This window comes from Anoplophora glabripennis, unplaced genomic scaffold, assembly GCF_000390285.2.
Source record: "Anoplophora glabripennis isolate ALB-LARVAE unplaced genomic scaffold, Agla_2.0 scaffold85, whole genome shotgun sequence".
In the NCBI taxonomy this organism is placed as follows: Eukaryota; Metazoa; Arthropoda; class Insecta; order Coleoptera; family Cerambycidae; genus Anoplophora; species Anoplophora glabripennis.
In genome coordinates, this window is record NW_019416361.1 from 341627 (window position 1) to 364278 (window position 22652).

The 22652-nt window shown below is 33.8% G+C and overlaps 2 protein-coding genes across 3 annotated transcripts in view; one reads left to right on the forward strand and one right to left on the reverse strand.

Annotated features, from left to right (window-relative positions):
* LOC108917156 (sideroflexin-1) overlaps positions 1-4239 on the forward strand; it is a 15569-nt gene extending 11330 nt beyond the window's left edge. The window contains exon 8 of the mRNA XM_018723634.1: positions 3932-4239. Within this exon, the coding sequence (XP_018579150.1) occupies positions 3932-3994 (63 nt within the window). The 3' untranslated portion in view covers positions 3995-4239. The remainder of the gene's footprint in view (positions 1-3931) is intronic.
* A 1942-nt stretch (positions 4240-6181) lies between these two features.
* LOC108917132 (proteoglycan 4-like) overlaps positions 6182-22652 on the reverse strand; it is a 28690-nt gene continuing 12219 nt past the window's right edge. The window contains exons 3-12 of one of the 2 annotated variants that reach the window (XM_018723591.1): positions 21623-21793; positions 17103-17376; positions 15535-15559; positions 12508-12597; positions 12215-12403; positions 10263-10435; positions 9974-10167; positions 9859-9918; positions 9538-9735; positions 6182-6376 (exon numbers count right to left, since the gene is read on the reverse strand). In XM_018723591.1, coding sequence (XP_018579107.1) covers positions 6240-6376; positions 9538-9735; positions 9859-9918; positions 9974-10167; positions 10263-10435; positions 12215-12403; positions 12508-12597; positions 15535-15559; positions 17103-17376; positions 21623-21793 — 1511 coding nt within the window. In that variant the 3' untranslated portion in view covers positions 6182-6239. The remainder of the gene's footprint in view (positions 6377-9537; positions 9736-9858; positions 9919-9973; positions 10168-10262; positions 10436-12214; positions 12404-12507; positions 12598-15534; positions 15560-17102; positions 17377-21622; positions 21794-22652) is intronic. The other variant, XM_018723592.1, reaches the window with a different exon arrangement.

Consider the following 22652-nt stretch of genomic DNA (forward strand, 5'->3'; position numbering starts at 1 on the left):
TAATAACACAGGTCAACATTTGATCTAAGCGGGAACACCGTAATCGGTATAGGCTACTAGGGGTTTTTGGGGTCGCTGATTACGATGAGAAGGTCAGTTAACATCCATCACGTCAGGTTCAAGGTCATTTGAAGGTCAAATACAGAAAAAGCCATGAACAAATCTGAAAAAAATCATGGATATGTTTTAGAAGTCGTACAATCCGAATCTGAGGTCAGCTAAGCTCCACAAGGTCAAGGTCAAGGTCATTTGAAGGTCAAATGCAGAAAAAGCCATGAACAAATCTGAAAAATAATCATGGACATGTTTTTGAAGTCGTACAATCCGAATCTGAGGTCAGCTAAGCTCCACAAGGTCAAGGTCAAGGTCATTTGAAGGTCAAATGCAGAAAAAGCCATGAAAAATCTGAAAAAAATCATGGATGTTTTTGAGGTCGGACAATCCGAATCTGAGGTCAGCTAAGCTCCAAAAGGTCAAGGTCATTTGAAGGTCAAATGCAGAAAAAGCCATGGAAAAGTCTGAAAAATAATCATGGATACGTTTATGAGGTCATCTGAGGTCAGCTGAATCTGAGGTCTTTGAAGTTCCAAAAGGTCAAGGTTAAGGGATTAAGTAATTTTTGAAAAAATCTGAAAAAATGATGCTGGATTAAGATGAATCCAGTTACCGATAACTTTAATCAATCGGTGCATCCCTCTTCCATTAGGTGATTCCTTTCATCCTATTTGCCATAGATTCATGGTCTGGGTCTTTTCTGTTTTCCCTAGGATATCTCCATTTTGATAGTTTGGTTGCTTTCAACGGAAATTGTTTGTTATTTCTTTTACTAGTAGCTATATAGANAAAAGTATGAAGATCCTAGGTATTATTCAAGTGTCTGAAAAATATTTACAAATAAACTAGCATTTTTTGCAATTTTTTAAATGATTTTTCCGATTTTTGCAACAACAATAATTATTTTTTCGAACTGCAACTAACTCTATCTTATTCAAAATTTAATTACAAAACTTTTTTTCCTCTTCCATTTTTGTCTAAAATGAATAAGTAGTTGCTAAGTTGTCGATGAGAAATCCAAGAAAAAAATGATTTTTTTTTGTTATTTTTTTATACTTTTTTGTAATAACAATTAAGCCCACGTTTTTTTTTTATTTGCATAGAAAAATTATCATTTCTGATGTTATTTAGTACACCCTTTGTAAGACAGATACCGCCTGGACTAAATCAGAATATCATAGAGAGGTTATTTAAAAGTACAGGGTGTCCCAATATAACGTGTAGATGGACCTGCTACGTTTCCTGCAATAAAAATATGCAGATTTAGCTAAACTTACCTCTACCCTAAGTTGCCTCGTTTAACGAAAGAGGATCTCAAAGTTGACAAAAATAATTGTTTTTTTTTTCAAAAAACTGAAATCTGACAGTTTATAAAATCAATGTTTCTACGGCAATTTCTTTCACAAAACCTTAGAACTATTAACATAACGGTTTGTTCTTAATGCCTGTATTTATTGTTAATCCTAGAATAGTTAAAATCAACGAAACTGATTTATTAATGACAATTCATGAAAATAATGATAACTGTGACCAATGGTGGCCTACTATGGTTTTACCAAACAAAAGTGCAATACAAAAATTGAGTGAAATTTGAGTGATTTTTTTTACAGTGTAGTGTAACAAATTTCAATAAAGCCTTTCTTACAAGACTTTTCAATATTATTTGAAAAAAACATTTTTTTTAATCAACGAAACAACTTAGGAATGGTTAAAAGTTTAGTTAAATCTGCTTATTGTGATCACAGGAAACAGGGAATATTGGGACACCCTGTATAACAATAAACATTTGATGTTTTTAAAAAATTAAACCCTGATACTAGTTACAAGAAGATTTTTCTCTTAGTGTACAGGGGTGACTGAACTAAATTGAATACTCTGTAGTTACTTCCATTTTGGATACAAAACTCCATCAACGTCTTACATGAATACTTTATAGTACGAGTTTGCGTTACTTAAAATTTAACTCAAAATTTCCTCAAATTCAAAATACTTACTATTAATATTTGAAAGAAGCACGTGTTCATTTGAAAATTAAAGAATTGTCGTAGTAACCTATTCTTTGATGCTATTTTTTAGTGTAAATGGGACAAGAAATATCGCCTAGGCCCACCAAAATATGTTCATTTTAATAGAGGCTTGTAAAGATGACGTCCTATCCCTGTTTCCACCTTCCATTCTCCCATCTTCATTCCTTAATTGTAACTAAGTTAACTTTGAAAAGATGTAAACTAAGAAATGTGAATAAACCATTTAAGTCCAACCAGTATTTTGCGAGTTAAAATATCTAAAATTAGGCGCTTCCACGTAGGTAGTAAAATATTAATTTTCTATATTTTCCTCATTATATTGACAGATTAAGGTTGGTAGTTCCCATGAAGCAGATTTATCATCCTCACGGGCTGTAATTTTCAACGGGAGTGGTATTTTTTGTTTTCAGAATTGAGTTATCACATCACAGGAATTTCCTAACCTCAAAAAACAGGCCAAAAATAGCAAAAATTCACGAAAAAGTGCTAAGAAATGTACAGAAAATTATTTTTTTATATTCAAATTTTATCAATTACCTATGTACTTTAAGAAGATTAAAACATGATTCAAGTCATAAAGTAAACAAAAATATTACCAAATGAATTTCGCAATTCTGACCTCGAATTCGCAATCAGCGACCCCGAAAACCCCGGTATACCAAATTTGGCACGAATGTTATTTTTTGAAAATTGGTTCAGCCATCTTTGATCCGCCATCTTGAATTTTACAAAATTGATATCGGATCCGTGATCACCAACCCCGAAAACCCCCGTACACCAAATTTAGCGCGAATGGGTTATTTTTTGAAAATTTGGTCGACCAACTTGGATCCGCCATCTTGAATTTTGCAAAATTGACCTCGAATCCGTGATCAGCAACCCCGAAAACCCCCGTATACCAAATTTTGTGCGAATCCTATTTTTTAAAAATTCGTGAGATCTGACCTTAATTGACCTGTTTTTTTTTTGAGGTTAGAAAAAGAACCATCAATTTTGAATGCTGATTCACATTCGGCAGGGTCTTAACCATATAAATGAACATTTGAATACAGAAAAAAATAATTTTCTGTACATTTCCTATCACTTTTTCGTGAATTTTTGCTATTTTTGGCCTGTTTTTTGAGGTTAGGAAATTCCTGTGATGTGATAGCTCAATTCTGACACCGGATTCGTGATCAGAAGGCAAAAATATTACGGATAACATATGTCGCATGAAAAGTGCAGACAACTTTTCTTTTTTTGTGTGGCTGTGTAATCATAGTTTTTGCTTTGGTACTACATAAAATTCTATTACCTAAACTTCATTCATTCATAAGGTTGGATAGAGAATTACAAGACCTTTCAAGAACACACTTTTAGAAATAAAAATTGACTTGTCATCGATCTACGAAATAATGAATTTATTTGTTTGCGCCATACTGTATAGTGATGTGTATTTTCTTATTCTGCATTTGTCTGCTTTATTCAATGTGAGATTTTTTGTCAGGCAAAACTATTTTCATGAAAGTAATCCTAGACTGATCCATTTGGCACAAGATTCACTTCATTAGTTTTTTAAATTTTTTCACAGCAGCAAACTATTTATTTGACATCCTCTAAAATAACTAGCCCCTACTTAAAGTTACACCCTGTATATCCATTCTTTTGTTTATAAAAAAGTTACAGACATCCCTTTTCTTTCAACGAAATTTTTAGATGGAAAATTAGGAATTAGCATTTTAAAAGACATTCTCCATAGTTTTCCATGTATATCAACGCTGTCTTTAAAAAAAAAACATTTAAAGCTAAAATTAATTGTTTCGTTTGTTTTTCTAATTCGTTTCATTGTGTTTTTGTAATTTCTTTTACAGGAGCAAATACAGAAACAGTACGACGAACCTCCAACTGTGGTCTACTTCAATAAAGGGCTTTAAAAACAGTTGTTCCAAATTTTTAGGTTAAGTAGGAATATCTTCAACTGCCATATCTCGACAAAAATTCATTTGTTGCACAACAGAAACATAATTTTTGCAATATGTAAAACAATCGGTCTTCCTGAAGACAATAAAGCCCAGTATAATAAAACATGAACTTGCAGTAATTAACAAAAATATAAAAAATGAGTCATTTAGCACAGAAATGTCCTAAAATCTCGAATAAAAATTGATGTTTTCCAAAATGCTTGGTTTGTCATTGATTGAATATCCAAAATGACAGAGGCGCATTATTGGGCGAAACTGGTACGCAAACTGGTTCTATTATTGAGTATGGGCGAGATATAACCTACAAGCATGTTATATACCAGCACAAAACTTTGCTTTGTACCGAAATAGCAGAGAGCTACGTACTAAGAAAACATTACACTGTGTGGAACAACTTCTTTGTGAATTATAGCTTTGCCGAGCTTTGAATTACAACCGCAATATCCAGTAAATAGTTTGTCAGAGTCACCAAACATAGACGGATGATCTTAGTTGTTTACTAGGCATGTGCGGCTTGACCGGGGTTATAGTCCGCAGAGTAGTTGTTGAACTAATAAGTTCAAAACCGGTATATGTCTGGTGGTTTTGCCGACGAATGAACCTAGCTGTTTAGATATTACGAGTATAATTCAGTGCTGAACGGAGCTGTAGTTCACAAAGTAGTTGTTCCCCACAATGTTATTAGTTAGAAATAGTTCTGCTGTTCATTAAACAATGTTACCCGACGAAATAAAAATGCGTTGCCCTTTTATCTGGTTTATTACCAAGTAGGTGTAATAATTCTTGCAACTGCCAACTGTAAATAACATTTACTAGTAATATTGCATTAATATTTATTAGACTGGAGACAATAATGTTAAAATTAAATAGAGCTATGTATGTTAAAAATATTATTTCTACGTCATTTTGTTAATGTAAATTTAGTTAAAATAAAGTGAGGTTTGTTAAATTGTTACATTGAGTACACTTGCTTCAAAAATACAGGGTGAGTCATTAATAATGGTACACAGCTTAATGGCAGATTGTTAATATCAAAATATAGCGATTGAGCCAAATATGCCTTAATCAATTGTACCTCTTTTTCGTTCTACAGGGTGTTAAAGTTGAAAAATTATTTTCGATTTTTTGCTAAATTTTAAGCATGTATGGATCGTTGTTTTGAAAATTTGTAGTTTTACGTTTTTTGAGGTGGCAAATAAGAATATGCAAACAGTGTTGGAGTCACGTCTAGGCGGCGCTAGTTATACTGTCAACGTAAAAATACGTCCAACTTTTTGTATTTTACAATTTTGATTTTTTTAACAAGAAATATTGAACTACGTTCAATTTTAAATAAAAAAGGTATACATGCCACAAATCGATAAACTCAACTGTTTTCGAGATACAGACATTTTAAGTTTTTGAGGTTAATGACTCACCCTGTATAAGGTGTTTATGAACCTGAGGATTTTTTTTTTTTTTCATTGGTAACTAGAATGTTTTAAATAAGCATTTTGAATAATAAAAACTTCAAAACGGTGTTAAAAATTAATAACAATCCAGATTGTTAAAACTTATTGCGAATCTCTGGAATTATTCCTGAGTTACATACTGCAGAGAAAGAAGTTAATAGGTGAGGCCGTAGATGGCTCTGTTTTTGTAGTAAACAAAAAAACTGATAATTCAATTTTAGGTTATCAGTTTTGTATCTTTTACTGTTTTAAGTTTCAAGGATTTTTACTTTTGTGTCTTTTTCCTGTTAAAAGGAAATTTGTTTAAGATGTGTTAACTGAACATCTTTATATACAGTAGATGAAGTCAGCGGTTCCAAAAATGTTTCTTCATATTATTGTGGTAAGTCAATATATATTGAAATAATATATTCTATTTGTAAAAAATATTTCTCCCGTTCGAATTTTCGTACTTCTATTTATTTACCCTTCTAATATCCTCTTTAAGGTTCTAATCACCCTTTAGTGTACAATAAATAGATATATTAAATTGTGAATTGTAAAAAATATGGAATTGTACAACTCCATATGTTAAAATTTTTTTCAAACAAATTTTGAAAATATACGTTTTATTCTAATTTATAATAGTTCTGTCACCAGGAATTTATTTTATTTAGTTGGAACTAAATGAATAAAGGCGTTGTTAATACAAACAAATTTTATTATTCATTACAAGACGACTAGTAAGTTAGTTAAGTTGGTAAGTATTAAAAAATCATCGATTGCATAGATTCGTCTGGGAAATATTTTGGTTGTGCGGACTTCCAAGCAGAAGCGAACACTTCGTCCGGACAACTGGCGAGCTTGACAACGTCGGGAAACTCTGGCAAAGCTACCAAGTATCCTACAAGAAATAACATAGAAGTACCGCCAAACAATTTGCCAAAACAGAGACTACAAATGTGATTCGTGACTACTACTACATGTTTCAAATGTCCAATAGCTTTGTACTTGTTTAAAAATAGCCAACGTTGTTGCCACGTCATCGGTTTCGACCGCATAACGTTTCGAGAGACATATCGCTCTCTCTTTAGAGAAAACTCTCCTCCAAGCCGTTTTCACATTCCAGGTAATTCTAACACCTTAGATCCTCAAGATATTGAGAAAACATTCATTAGAATGCCCCATTCTTCCATTTCCATTGAGAAACTGATCTCCCGATTGATAAGGCTCGGAAGTCTTCCAAGTTATACCCATGGGGCTAGATGAATTAACGTATCGTCAAGACAACTGATCCAACACTTTGGCTTTAGGCTTAGGCTTTGGCTTAGTTGTCGGCTCCAGAGCTTCACAATATTGTCACGTTAAAACTCACTAGGATATCATCTGGATCTAATTGTATTCCCTTGAGTTTGTGAGTGAGAATCTGAGCGCTTTTGACTTAGTGTCGCGTCTTTCCCACTAGAATTATGTCTCTCGAAACCTTAACAAGTCCAAACTGACGACGTACCCGAAAATTATTCAACCATTCACTGCCGTGGAAGCCTCCAAACCGACACCTACGCTTACTCTATAATCGCACATACATAGGTACTTGTAAAATATCAACAAGCGTTGATTTATATACCACCACAAACACAGCTCCTGCATTGTACGCACTCTCTGTAACTTCGTCCATTTAGTACAGTCATTGAAACTTTTCACCTCCGAATTCTTTGAAACTGAACCGATCGACTTGAAATTTGGCAGATAGTTAGAGAAAAGTTCCATGAACATTAGTGACAAGAGCAGATTGACGCTTCCACCCTGTTGGGGGTTGACACCCCTTCTCGGGGGTGGAACTTTTTTCAAAATCGATAGAGAATAAAATTTTGAACAAAAAATATTCGAAGAATTTTTTCGAGAAATCAATAGTTTTTTAGTTATTCACGATTGAAAACTTGGAATTTTGAGTGAAAAAAAAAAACACTTTTTCAAAGTATTTTTGGCGAATAACTCAAAAACTACGCATTTTATTAAAAAAAGTGTAATGAACACTTGTAGCTTATAAATAAACAAAGAAAATGGTTTTTAAAAGTATTGTACGTCCTATACAAAGCGAAATATGGTTAGTGGAAGGGGACTTGTTTTGGGGGGAATACTCGAATCGATGTATTCAACGTCAAATAACGGAAAAAGGATTAATTTGACGTGTATAACGCTCCTGGAGTTTTTTGTAGTACTCAAAAAGACCTTCAAAATGAGCACTTATAAAAGTTAATTAGAGCAAAATTGACGGAGTTATCGTCAAAAACAGATAGGTTGCTCATATTTTTTAAGGAAAAATGAGCAGTAAACGCTGTACCATTTCCATCAGAATTAAAAATAATCGTAGACCCTTTAAAATTAGTTTTGTTTTAGTGTCTTTCATACGATCCTAAAGTTAGACCGGTTTAGAATGCGTATTTTTTTAATAATGTACGGTAAAAGTTGAAAACGTATTTTTCCTTATTCAAAAAAAATTGCCTTATTTATATAAGAACTCTGAAACTATGAAAGATACGTAAAAAATGATAGACAATAAAAATGTAGCTTTTTTTCAATAAATATTTTGCCTTTTTCATTCCTATAGCATAAAAATAAAGGATATATCGCCGTTTAAGTATCCATTTTAATGAAAAAACGACCCGTCTCGAGACCTTCGATCCTTTCCCTTTAAAAAACGAAGGATCCTTTCCCTTTAAAAAACGAATTAACCGAGTTATGGTAAAAAAACCAATGACATTTCTTCGGAGCAAAATAGGCTTTCTCATTTTTTGGAGCAAAATGTTAGGATTTAAGAAAAATATTTTACATTATTATTAGTAAAAGGGTAGTTTATAAGAGTTGAATATGGCAGACGTAAAATATTCTTTCATAAATATAAGGGAATTTTTATTTTAAATTATTGCACAATTATAGCATTCCAAGATTTAAAATGTAATTTTTTATCATTTTTTTAGCACAGGGGCGATTTATAAGGGTCGAAAATTGTTACGAGATACAAATTCTTTCATAAGCAATGAGGGAATTTTTATTTTAAATAATTGCACCGTTAAAGGATTCCAAGCTTTTAAAAAGTAATTTTTTATCATTTTTGTTAATACAGGGGTGGTTTTTAGGGGTTGAAATAGAAAAATTATTTTATTAGCTATAAGGTAACTTTTATTTTAAATAATTAATTGCACGATTTAATCATTCCAAATCTTTAAAAAGTAATTTTTTATCATTATTTTTTGCATAGGGGTAGTTTTTAAGGGTTAAATAAAGGGACGAAAAGATCAAATATATAATAAAACATGTTCGAGAACATGAAACATTATTTAATATTTGTGCTTCAACAACATTTTTATCAATAAAATGCTTAAAACTTAATTTCTTCAATTTTTTCACTTAAAGGTAGTTTTAGGTACCCCAAAAAAGACAAAAAGCGTCAATCGGGCTTATGTAACTTTTGAACTTGAGCCTAAGATGAGCCTTATTCTAAATTTTCATGCAAATCCATGCAGTTTCAAAGAATTCGGAGGTTACAGCTGATTTTCACCTTCAATGACTGTACTAATTAAAAAGTGGCTATTTTTAACACACTCAGCGGACATAAAAACATACCCGTTATAGCACTCTGTGATGTCACAAAATTGATGTTTTCAACGAGCATAGCGAATGTAACGAATATTCTGTTCTGTCTCACCAATTGATGACAGAGATATAGATAGAGATAAAGATAGAGGTAGAGATAGAGATAGAGGTAGAGGTAGAGGTAGAGGTAGAGGTAGAGGTAGAGGTAGAGGTAGAGGTAGGTAGAGGTAACGATAAAGATGGGGATGGAAATAGAGATAGAGGTAGAGGTAGAGGTAGAGGTAGAGGTAGAGGTAGAGGTAGAGGTAGAGGTAGAGGTAGAGGTAACGATAAAGATGGGGATGGAAATAGAGATAGAGGTAGAGGTAGAGGCAGAGATAAAGATAGCGATAAAGATGGAGGCAGAGCTAGAGATAGCTGCAGAGATACAAATAGCATCATAATTATGAGTCACGCCGGATAACTCACCTGGGAAATAGCTCGGCAATTGGGTGCCCCTCAGCTGGACCCTGGACATGTACTGGACGGGATCCGCGTCGACGTAGTACTCGACACCAGTCTCCATCTGTGCCTCCAGTTGTCCAGTGGCTTCCAACGCGTCCACATTGGCCGGATCCAGAACTTCTACTGGGACAGCACCCACTACGTACACTAGATGCTCCAAATCTGGAAAGGTGGTAAAATTATTAACGCTATTATATTATTTTCGTGAGACCTGATGAGTTCGTAGTCAACGGGCTTGACCTGTACCCACGAGCATAACCAAGAGAATCAGATGGAAGGACTTACTTGCATTAACCCACAAGGACTTCTCGTCGGTGATGGGTTGGAAGGCGATGTTCTTCCCGCCTGAAAAGAAAGCATGTAGTTGCACCAGGAAGGACACCTACTGACGCTAAAGTACCTTTCGCAGTTATCTGGTTACCCTGAGCCATTACTTGTTCGAATATATCCAACTCGGGAAGCTCGGCGGCTGTGGGGATGTTCTGCAGTTTTTCCGTCAGCTTCTCCATATCGTCCGTGATAACCTCTTTGTGTACGTCGAGGGGAACCTCTGTGGGAACTACGACGTCTTGCAATGGCCCTTCGGTTACGGGACTGAAGGGAATAAATAAAAACGTAACACTCGGTCAGAAACTTGCGGACGTTCTTGGCAAAAGTGCCTTTTGGTGCAGTTTCCAGCGACCAATTACCTTAACTTTATGTATCGTTCGTTGCTTGTTTCCATAAAGAGAGTGTTGAAGACCTGGTCCGGGGTCGACAGCGGCGGAACACCTTTCTCTACAGTGTGCATCATGGCCGCCATCACCTCTGGAGTGGGCTCAGTCTGGGCCTCGTCTGCTCTAGGCTGAGGGTGGATGATCGACTACGAACACAAAACAAACATTTAGGAAACTGGAAACTGGTCCATTGCTGGTACCTCTTCATGAAATGTGGAATAAAGAAGACACGCCGCTTCCTTTCTAAGCTCAAGAAACTCAGAGACTTGGATATTAAGTCCTCTGGTCGGTATTCATTTTTATTGTCCTGACATTCCGGTTGAAGTCAAGTTGATTTAAACGAATGAATCTTTTACAAATACCAGGTAATTTTAGATCCTCGTAGATGTTGTTTTACATTTTCTGCATTCCTTTTGCATATCTACAGGGTGTCTCATAATTAGCTGCCAACCCTGAACAGGCCGATTCTATGATCAAAACTAAGTAAAAAAGTTCATATGAACATGGGTCCGGAAATGCTTCCTAAGGGCACAGGGACCCATTGAAGAGGGAGGAATGGAAATCATTTTTTTGCAATATCTCTCAATCGCGTTGTGATAAATGAATGAAATTTGGTATACACAGCTAAATTTTGATGAGCAATTTGATGGACTAATCCATTTATTTCCACAAGGTCCATTGGGGTGGGTACGGGGGGGCCCTTGGTACTTTGCGTGTGTAACTTTTTCATCTTTGACTTTTTAACAAATTGGACAGCAAATTCCGTTTTCCCGAACTGTTTTACGTTAAAAAGGTACTCTTGTTTCAAATCGTTATCTTTAACGGTTTCTGAGAAAATCGCTCTTGAATTAATCCCACTTTGGTCAATTTCATAGTAATTTAAACAAAAAAAATTTTTTTGTTTAAATTTAATCTAATTTTAATAAAAAAATAATAATAAAAAATTAAATTAAATAAAAATTAATCCTTTAAATGGAAAAGAGAGGAAAGGAAAATTATTATTATTATTTTTTGTTTAAATTACTATGAAATTGACCAAAGTGGGATTAATTCAAGAGCGATTTTCTCAGAAACCGTTAAAGATAACGATTTGAAACAAGAGTACCTTTTTAACGTAAAACAGTTCGGGAAAACGGAATTTGCTGTCCAATTTGTTAAAAAGTCAAAGATGAAAAAGTTACACACGCAAAGTACCAAGGGCCCCCCCGTACCCACCCCAATGGACCTTGTGGAAATAAATGGATTAGTCCATCAAATTGCTCATCAAAATTTAGCTGTGTATACCAAATTTCATTCATTTATCACAACGCGATTGAGAGATATTGCAAAAAAATGATTTCCATTCCTCCCTCTTCAATGGGTCCCTGTGCCCTTAGGAAGCATTTCCGGACCCATGTTCATATGAACTTTTTTACTTAGTTTTGATCATAGAATCGGCCTGTTCAGGGTTGGCAGCTAATTATGAGACACCCTGTATATTTCCTGACCTAAACAGATACAAGACACGTGATAGATTTCAGTATACCAGAAGTCTAGTAAGAGGTTCAAGATATTGTCTCACACTCTCGAGATGTGTGTTGGCACCAATTCATCCCTAAATGTTAACGATCGGAACGTCTCACACCAGTAACTTAAAACCATGCAGCCATCCAATCTTTATACACACAAAGTAAAAATACCGACCAGAGGACTTAATCTCAATTTTCATAGTTTATTTTAAAGAAGAGAGCGAGTCAAGAAGACAAACCGATGACGTGACGACTAACCCGGAAATTATTCCACCGCAAATGTTTCTGTAGAAGGGAAATTCAGGAAGCAGCTCTTTGTTCTAGATAAGTCACATTTTTTTATCGCGCATTTTCTCACAGACCTTCATTCTTATAGCTTTCACCAAGGATATAGTATATTAATTAGTTGTCACGTACCTGTTCCAAGAGGGCCACCGATTCTGAATTCAGCTGTAGATGCTGCAGTCGCCTCTTCATCTCGTACCTGCCGGGGGACAAAGCCAGGTCAGGCGGCAGCATCTTCAATGTGTTGTCCACGTCTTCGTTCTCTTCCTCTACCAGTTTGGCTATTTCCTCCGTTGGCATACCCGCCGCCTCGGGAACAGTCTAACCAAATGTAATTGTGTTATTGAGAAACCATCCAAGCGAGGAAGGATCAAAAAGTAATCGCGGAATCTGATAAAGATACTTTTACATTTTGGATTATTTACCTCTGTTACTGCTCTCGACACATCGTGGGTGACAGTTGTGTAGCTCTCGGACATGGACAGTTTGCTGGCGATTGAAATGACTTCCTTTCCCTGCATAAGGAAATTAAGTTATTAAATGTACCTGTAAATTTTGTTGTTTAAACAATAAAAAATGGTTTTTTAAAGATTATTTTAAATAAATCAAAAAATTTCAAATACTATAAGGATTTTCGAGGTCGCTGAATAAGAATATTATATCAGAAAATAAAAATTCAAAATGACTGATCCAATATGGCCGACTTTTTAAAACAAATTATTTAAAAATTACAAATTTCAAAGTAAATTTAGTTAAAATGACATTATAGGGGTTTTTGAGGTCTCTGAACAAGAATATTATATCAGAAAATGAAAATTCAAAACGGTTGATCCAATATGGCCGATTTATTTAAAACAAATTATTTAAAAATTACAAATTTCAAAGTAAATTTAGTTAAAATTACATTATAGGGGTTTTTGAGGTCGCTGAACAAGAATATTATATCAGAAAATGAAAATTCAAAACGGTCGAGCCAATATAGCCGATTTTTTTAAACAATTTGTTAAAAAATTACATTTTCAAATCAATTTTACTCATGTTAATATTTTTAGGATTTTTCAGATCATTGAACAAATATAAAATGAAATCGACTCGTTAAATTTTAAAGAAATTTGGGTATGATGGTTAGGGTTCCGCAAAAAGTCAATATATGGGATTCTTAATTAACACATTTATTAAGTACCTATTTGCATATTAAAAATAGAAATCGGGCGTTTCACGTCAACGGGCACAGTGGGCTGCGCAGAACAAAAATGCATCAATATTAACGTTCGACGTGTCAAAAGCTTCGTATTTAAAAACTCTATCGAATGCCGTCTGGTGGTTTTTAAAAAAACATCATGGCGGTTCCAATATGGCGTCCGTAATCATGGAGAATTCTGTTTAATGAGCAATATTGATAGATAATAAACATAAAAACACTGTATTGTAGACTGAATCACCATATCTATACGTTTTTGGGGTTGCTGATTTCGAATTCAATATTCGTTAAACCCCATCTTGTCACTGTTCGTCCCTAACCTTAAAAATACTTCAAATCGTTGAAATAATGAGTTTCTACGATGAGTAACACAGTCTAACCACTACAATTCATGTTTTCGGGATCGCTGAAACCAATTCTGATATCAATATAACTTCAACCAGTCAGAATTCGTGCCTAACCTCAAAAAAGTAGTGCAAATTGCTAAGATTACACTTTTCTACGTTTAGGAATGAAGTGTAACCAACACATCTTTATATTTTTGGGATCACTGAATCGAATTCCTACATCCGTTTGAACCCAACTAGTCACTAGTCATACATAACCTCAAAAAATATTCCAAATCACTAAAATTACACTTTTTCTGGTTGAGTTATAAAGTCTGATCACAAAATCGCTTATAATCTATTACAGGTAACTAAATTAAAGTTGATTATTATATCCAATTGATCTGTTATTTACAAAAGTTACCCCCAAGCCGTATCACTTCTCTAACCCTCTCGTGGTAGTTCCAATATGACGCCTGAAGATACACATGAAAAACACGAAATATTGGATCACTCAAACGCTACTATCTTTCAAAAAGCCTCTGGTGCGCTGACACTTTGATTAGGGTTTTGATCAAATCATTTTAATTTCTGAATTCGTTGACTGAATCCACATACTGAAATAAATTTCGAAATAGTATTTGCCGAATCGATTAAGGTTTACATAAGAATTATCCCGTCCTTTCAGTACCTACTTCCGATATTTTTAAATTCAACTGGTTAAACAATATATGTTTTTGTGTTTAATCGGGTTGAGGCCGTTATCATGGCTAAGACAATAAAGTCTGTATTACCTTTCCTTTAGTATTATATGCAGAACTACTAAAAAGAATTTGTTCTTTTTATATGGAACATACCTTTCATCATATTACAAGCTCGTTTGGAAAAAAACATAAAAATATGGTGGTCGCACTTTATAACTATTATAGCTTTTGAGGTTAGGTAGGTACGACTAGTGACTAGTTGGGTTCAAACGGATGTAGGAATTCGATTCAGTGACCCCAAAAATATAAAGATATATTGGTTACACTTCATTTCTAAACGTAGAAAAGTGTAATCTTAGAAATTTGCGCTACTTTTTTGAGGTTAGGTACGAATTTTGACTAGTTGAAGTTATATTGATATCAGAATTGGTTTCAGCGATCCCGAAAACATAAATTGTGGTGATTAGACTGTGTGACCCTTGTTGACCTGTGAATCAAGCATACACTCCTTGTTGACCTGTGAATCAAGCGTACACTCTAGGCTCTACTCTCTAAAAAAATGTTTAAAAAAGATTAGTAAATGTAGGTCTCATTATTTCCGAGTCTGAAATCTGAATGAGGTACACGTTTTGTTCACAGATGACAAGATAGAGTAATTTATGCCAAAACTAACTGTGAAAACTGCAGGTTTCTAACACTTACGGTTTAGATGCTATCTAGCCCCATTTAGAGAGCTGAAATCGGGATTTTTTTCAAAAACAACTGCATATCTCGAAAACATCATGAACATTTAATAATAATAAATTGTATCTAATATTATCCGAGGAATTCAAAAATGTAATAATATACAGGGTATTCCATTTAAAATAACAAAGTTATGTAGCGCCCACGCGAAATTAAACACCCTGTAAAGCTAAAAATATTTTCTCTACGTGGTCCACATGATTCCAGGCAACTTTCATTAAAACCATTTTTTTTATAAATTTTACAGTTGCAGAGTTACAGAAGAATCCCTCTTTGGTTGAACACCCTGTATATGTATACTTTATTTATATGTTTCGTGGAAATGTACGTTATTATGTATAATTTAACATTTTAGTTTAATAATACATGGTAGCTCACTTTGATATTGACTAATACAGCAAAAATATAAAAGAAATAAATTTAAAACTTGTGAAGAAAAAAAATTGCATGACATATAGATAGACAACTACTACTTACCTCTTTAAGAGCATATCTCGGATCCCTGAAAATAAAATATTAAATTAAAAAACGGTTATATGATGTATATACGTCATATACAAAGTTTGTCATAGAGCTTGTCAAACACCTTGTATGTATAGGGTATCCCGAATTGCACAAGCTAAACTTTACACGGGACAACTGGTGAAAATTAAGAAAAAAACCATGAACATGGATTGAAAATGCTTAGTTTCCGTGGACGGTGTGTTTGTTAAGGTTGAAATGTCTGAAGAGAATTTTTGAGTATGTTCAAAACGATTAAAAATGAATTCTTTAACGAAAATTTTCGCAGATATCACTTGTTATCCCTTATTACAAAGTTAGGAATATAAATTAGAATTATTCCAGAGTGGATAAAACTAAGAGACCTAGAGAAAATTGCGCCACCTTTCTTGGTGTGAAATTTTTTTTAAATTTCAATTTTTATTATTCGAGAAGTAGGTAAGCAGTTTTTCCAAGATTATGTAAACTTCGTTTCTAATTTCGTACGCGTTTTATCAAGTGTAGCCCCCTTCCGCACAAGCCTTTGGCTTTGGATTTGGGGTTGTCTCATTTCTGTGGTGTTTTATGTTTAATTTCGAAAAGTTCATCGCTATATATGACTTCTTCTTCTTCTTCTTCTTCTTCTTCTTCTTCTTCTTCTTCTTCTTCTTCTTCTTCTTCTTGACTTGACTTATGCAATTCACGATAATATGATTATATTATAACCAATTTCATCGACTTTCGTCAACTAACTATAAATATTATTACATTTTAGAAAAAATACAAATAAAACTTTTATAAATATCAATATCACAATATCATTGATCAGCAATTCTTCCATATTTAGACAACTTATGTCTCAATATACAGGGTGTTCTAAAAGCTCTATGACAAACTTTGACATGGTAGCTAGGTTAGTTACAAACATTTTTTCTTATAAGTCCGATTCGTTTTTGTTTAGAAGTTACAAGCGTTTTAAAATTTATAATTTCGTATTTCAATCAAAGTAGCCTGATAAATAAAAATGATTTGATTGAAATATGAAATTATATTTTTTAAAATGCTTGTTACTTCTATAAAAAACAAATCTGACTTATGTTCATATGAAAAAAAAAATATCTGAAATGAACCCAGCTATAATCTGTCAAAGTTTATCATAGAGTTTGTACAATACTGTATAGGGTGTCCCAAAAACACTTGAACCCCTAAGCTATAAAAAAAATCAGATAAATGGATATCAGAAATCTAATATGGTGGTGACCTCGGATTTGACCTGGCCCTAAGGTTCAAGATCAAATCAAGGTCAACGTGGAAATATTAAATGGAACAACCTACTTTTAAGCCAACAATTGTAAAAACAAAAACAAGTAATTTTTGTAAAAAGTACTTCCAAGCAATTTAAATTTACCGCCCGATTTAGTTTTTATGTCAACAAGAGATGGCGTACCATTAGTACGTCGGTAATACATGGCACTTAGCATTCTACATTATGGGTTGTTCTAGGGTTGGTTGCGTAATCGCAGACAACTGAATGAGATGCTTGTGGTAAGTTTTTTTTTACTTACAGTTGCTGCAGATTCATTTCGATCATCTTCGGCATCCCGCCCGTCTGCGCGTCCATTATCTGCAAGTTCTTCACGATCTTCTCTCCCTCCTCGTCCCTCTCGACCCTCGTCTTGAAGACGGTCTCCTTGAGGACCATTTCCGTCCCCTCGGGGGTATCTATGTACTTAGGGGCGCACGGGGACATGCTGGCGGCCCTGGCCGTCACCTTCTCCCCCATGCGCGCCATCGACTTCTCGGCCAGCGACCTGTTGGCCCTATCTTCAGGTGACTCTCCTGGAGGACGATAAAAAAAGAGATTAACCGTTAAACCGTCACTCGTGAATATGCAATCTACGTAATTAATGAAGCAAATTATGGGGCAAAGACCTTAAAGGGCTGTGGCCTTACAAAGACAGTGGCGACAATAGAGGTTGAAAACTCGTCCCGCGTTTGCCTACAAATTGCTGATCCCCGTGGCGCCATTTCTCTCCAAACTGACGAGTTACATCATTGGTATTACAAATCGAATAGCGTCAACGCCCATCGTTGTTATTTTTGCTAATAAATGTCCTAAGTTTCAATTTTGATCTGTATTTTTGTATATTCCCTGTGACATAGAAGTCGTACGTCTTGGGTTTTTTCACTCTTAGATTTTTACTTAAATACTATTAAGGAGGTATATCGGGTTTACTCAAATGCACAGATGTACTTGAAATTTATATAGCGTATTACCCAGTGCTCCCTCTGAGCGTCATATTTTTTTGAAATTTTTTTTTAATCTAAATTTTGAGATATTGTTGTTGAAAGTTGTTCATTTTAACGTAGGATTATATGGCGAAGATGGACGGAGCGGCTCTTTTTTGCCCATAACTGAGAAAAAAATGTAGAAATTGTGAAACAAAACTTTTCCATAGATAGTACACAGTATTATCTTATTTTTGATGTAAAGCTAATGTAAGTTTTGAACATAGTACAACTGTATTAATTAGAAACAGAACCAATAATTGCATTTCTGTCTGACTTGAGGATTAATGTGGCAACGTCGCAATCAGCTGACGGCAAGGAGGGAATACATTTGAAAGACTTGATAAAAACGAAATTGATTTCAAACATATACATTTTTCCTAAATCCCATGTTCATTGTTAACAACAATAAATTATCCACAACAGATGATTTTTTGTAATGTTTTTAAACAGTAGATCAATTCAAAAAGACTAGGAAGCTGTGATATATTTATTGGAATAAAAAACACAGTTGATAAATCCTTTTAATATATTTAATGGTTTATAAAAACATCGTAATCATTACCCAGCAATATTTAGGACTACATAAAGTTTTCTTTACTTGATTAATATAATTAGTAATACTTGAGATAAAAGCATTTGTACGGAATAACAAAGGAACAAATATTTCTCAGCAAACTTTATATCTAAAAAATTAGTTATAGTTGCAAAACTTTTGTAACATTACTAGAATAGAGATGAAAAACACGAACAGTGAATAATAATGTAATTTCTATCACAGAACCTTCATAATTGCATCCAACAATTTCTTTGACTTGGACGAGAGAAGGGCGCGAGTGTCATTTCATTTCTTTAGAACTAAATTAACATAATTCTCGTTGTCTTACCAGTTCACATGATTTACGGATTTTAAATAAAGGATACAAATCTTCGCGAGGATAATACGATATTATAATAATTACATTGTACATAGTTTACATACATTTTTAAACGCGTACGCATCTTTACCTGAATTTGACGCGCAATATCTCCGATGTCCGAGGACTGCAGGTTCGCAGAGTGTACAACTGCTAGTCAATTATTAACGCTGTTGCCACATCTACATAGTCTTTATGCTTTCATTAAATATAATTTAAAACTACTTAAATATGATATTTTTATGTTGTTAATTAGTCAATATGTATGCTATGTGCATATGGGTAAATTTCTTTGCTATATAGATAATGTTTATCACAAATGATTTCAATAGAATTTAATTTTTTCAAATTAGCAGCGGGCTTTAGTGCCATAAGAAAAGCATAGTACCCCCCTGCGCTCCTCACTTCCCTCGGACCACGATATACCTCCTTAAGCTCACAAGCATTTATCTAAAACTATGTCGGGTTATACCATAGACTAGTAAACTATGGACTGGCCCTAGAAAGATAAGTCAATCGCGCTCATGTGTGCAAGGCAGACGAAGTTAGTGCAGGCAAATACCGGTAAAACAAATAATAGTACACGGATATACCGGTACGAAATACTGTAAACAAACCTTTGAGTAAAAATCATGTAAAAGATTTCTTAAATTTTTGTGTGTGATTTAGTGTATGTGAAATATTTGTGAAAACTAAATATGGTGCAATCGTGTTCAGCGATCAATTGCGTAAAGGGACATTTAAGTCGAGAAAAAATAAAATTTCGTAAGTAGAAAAGAGGATATGTTTATATTTTCGCATCTTTCTGAAAATAATGACCAAGTAGAGTTGTCTCTGGTGATAACATATTTGATTATATTTTTCCCCCATACTCAAAATAAAATGTAATTTTAATGTCAACATTTTGCCCCCTCAAATGTTTCATTCTTCAAAATTATTTTTTAACATCAAACTAAATACATATAAATAAACAGTTTCAACTGAATTGTGCTTATAATATGCTTCAGCAAAACTCCTTTTTAAATAATACGTTGAAAAAGAAAGCATCGATATAGTTTTACAAAGCAAGATAATATGAACTATTTAAAATAACTGCTTCAGAAGAGCTTGCAGTAATTTTAACTGATCGAGCTTACGATATGAAGAAAATACATTGAGAAATACATAAAGAAGGCATTATAAAATTGTAACTATGAATATTTTTTAAATATGTATAATAAAATATCTTTGACTTTAAATTTCTAATTATTACATTCCCCCATTAATACCTCCAATTTGTACAGAAATTCCATATAAACAAATAGTGCTTATGCTCTTATTCAATAATAATAATTAAAATTACTGGTACAAATATGTATTGTTAAAAGAAAAGAAATTGAATTTAAATTCAGTTTGAATTAAGATTTCTTAATACCATAAGTGTAGTTTCTCATAGAATTAACATATCTACAAATTTTTAATGGAATTTTTTGTCTTCTAGTCTCGATATTATTTTTATAAAATCTTTGTAGATCAGAAATTTGTCGGCTGTCCCTTTTTTCCGTTCATCTGAATATAATTAAAAACTTAATCAATAATTTTTCAAATTTTTTTAACTTAACCATATTTTCAGTGTAGCCACCACATATAAATGTAGTTAAAATCATTCTTTAAACGGGAATACGGCCAACAGAAAAAAAGGGGGTAAGGAATCGAGCTAGCCGATTGGTTGATTTAAATGTAGCGCGCTACATTGGAAGTTCTGTGATCGAAGCATAAGCCCGCACTAGCTCTATCTCTCTCACACACGACTGACTGTGCCATTGCCGTTTATATAGGCAAAATGAGAGTCCTGTAGTTTATAAAGTCTATGGATTATACCTAATTCTGGGGGCCCAATATGTGGTGTGGATAGTAAAATGGAATAAAAAAACTGGCGAATCCATTAGTTTTTACAGATTTTCAAAAGATCCTCAATTAAGAGAGAGTGAATTGGAACGTGCTATTAAAAATATATTGGTAATCCTGCTAACAAAAGAATTTCCAGTAAGCATTTTATGGCATGTTCTACCTTGTGTACCCGGATGGGGAACTGTAAACTTTTTTATTGTTAATTTTTCGAGGTAAAAAGTTTTACGAAACCATAGGCAGTAATCAAATATGTAATTGTACCTACTACAATCCGCAAAAATACTTACATTTGTCAAAATATTTTCTAAATATTGTCCAAATGTCAATCCTGACAATAAAAATGCTGCGAAAGCATTGTCGCCACTGAACACTTCTTCAATAAATAATAATTAATTCGCCATTATCTATAGATTGAATATTGAAACAAATATTTCTGCAATTGTCCAAGTCCTCATTGCGTCTTAATATTTTTTTAATGAAAAAATCAAGAAAAATATGTTTTTTCAGAAAGACACATAAATATGTCGACTCTTATTTGTCAAGTGTCAAAATGAATGTTTTTATCTACAGGGTGTAAGAATCTTTTCCATGAACCTTGCCGTAACATGCAGTTTTACGGACCCATTTCCGGGCAAGAAATGTCCCTTTTTATACAGAGCATTCATAAATGGTTACAAGCCACGTGACCCGCAATTTTGTTTGAAACAGTAACTTTATTTCCTTCATAAAGCGATTTCAGTAAAATTAAAAGTTATTGAAAAAATAAGATCAAGATTACATTAAAACAAAAATTTCATAATTTATATGATGATTTAAAGATGTGATGCGATATGATTTGTCGATCATAGCCCACAGAGGCATTTTTTCATAAATCAGATTAATTAATTTAAAAGCTTTTGCCGATTTGCGACGCCTTTTTCTCGATCTTGGACGGTGAAAAATTAAATTTTCTGGTCGGTCGCAAAAAAAATAACTAGGTACTTTCTTACCGCGCTTCTTCTGCTTCCCTGGCGAAGGGGTAAGTCCGGTGGCCTTTGGCTTTTTAAGCTGATATTTCGAATCGAAAATGAACTTTTTGTAGGCTTCAGGGCCCCTAGGTCTGTCTGTTGGCCTTTGAGGAGCACGAGGCGCGAAGGTTTCAGGAAGCACCATAGCAGGAGCTACACAACGAAAATATAATATTTTAGTAATAACTAAACACGGGAAATTTGCATGACGCACCACAGACTTTTTCGAATATTATCGATTATGGAAAGAAAATTATGTCAATCTTTTGCATTCAAATACGTCCAACTGTCCTCTAAATAAACTGTCGTTTTCTTTATGTAAATGGCAAATCCTAATGTCATATTAATTTTTTTACTATTATTCCCAATAAGTCACACAGATTTAAGGGAATAAGAAAGGGTATAGATAGCCCTTCCATTCAAGATTCATATATTAGCCCAGTTACTGTAGCTGAAAATATAGTAATACCTCCGAATTTTTTATAACTGCATCGATTTTTCTCAAAATTTAGAATTAGGCTCATCTTACCCCCCACTTCAAAACTTATATAAGCACTAGGTGGACTTTTTGTTCTTAAGGGGTTAAGGTTTTTCAATGTACTTTTAAAAAGGTGCAAATAGTTTTTTTCCTAATATTTATAGTTTTGGCGTTATTTAACGTTAACTGGTTCCAATTTAGTTTTTAGCTAATAGCTGTTTTACATTGACAATTTATTGATCAATTAATTCATGAAGTCGCTTCATCAAGAAATTGGACAAGTGTAATGCACCAAATCTGCTGTCAAAAAACTTCATGTTTTTCATCAAGTTCTTGACGAATTAGAGCATGTTCAAATTTTCGTCAATCTCTTTGTGAAGTTCGGAAGTGCCAACCCAACAGATTTCCAGCCTCAGATCAGTAATGAGGTTATGTTATTGGAATATGTAAATAATTGTGTGGCGTCGTACTAGTTTTGCATTGTTTTTACTGATTTGTTACTTACAAACACTAATATTTATATAATATGTGTCA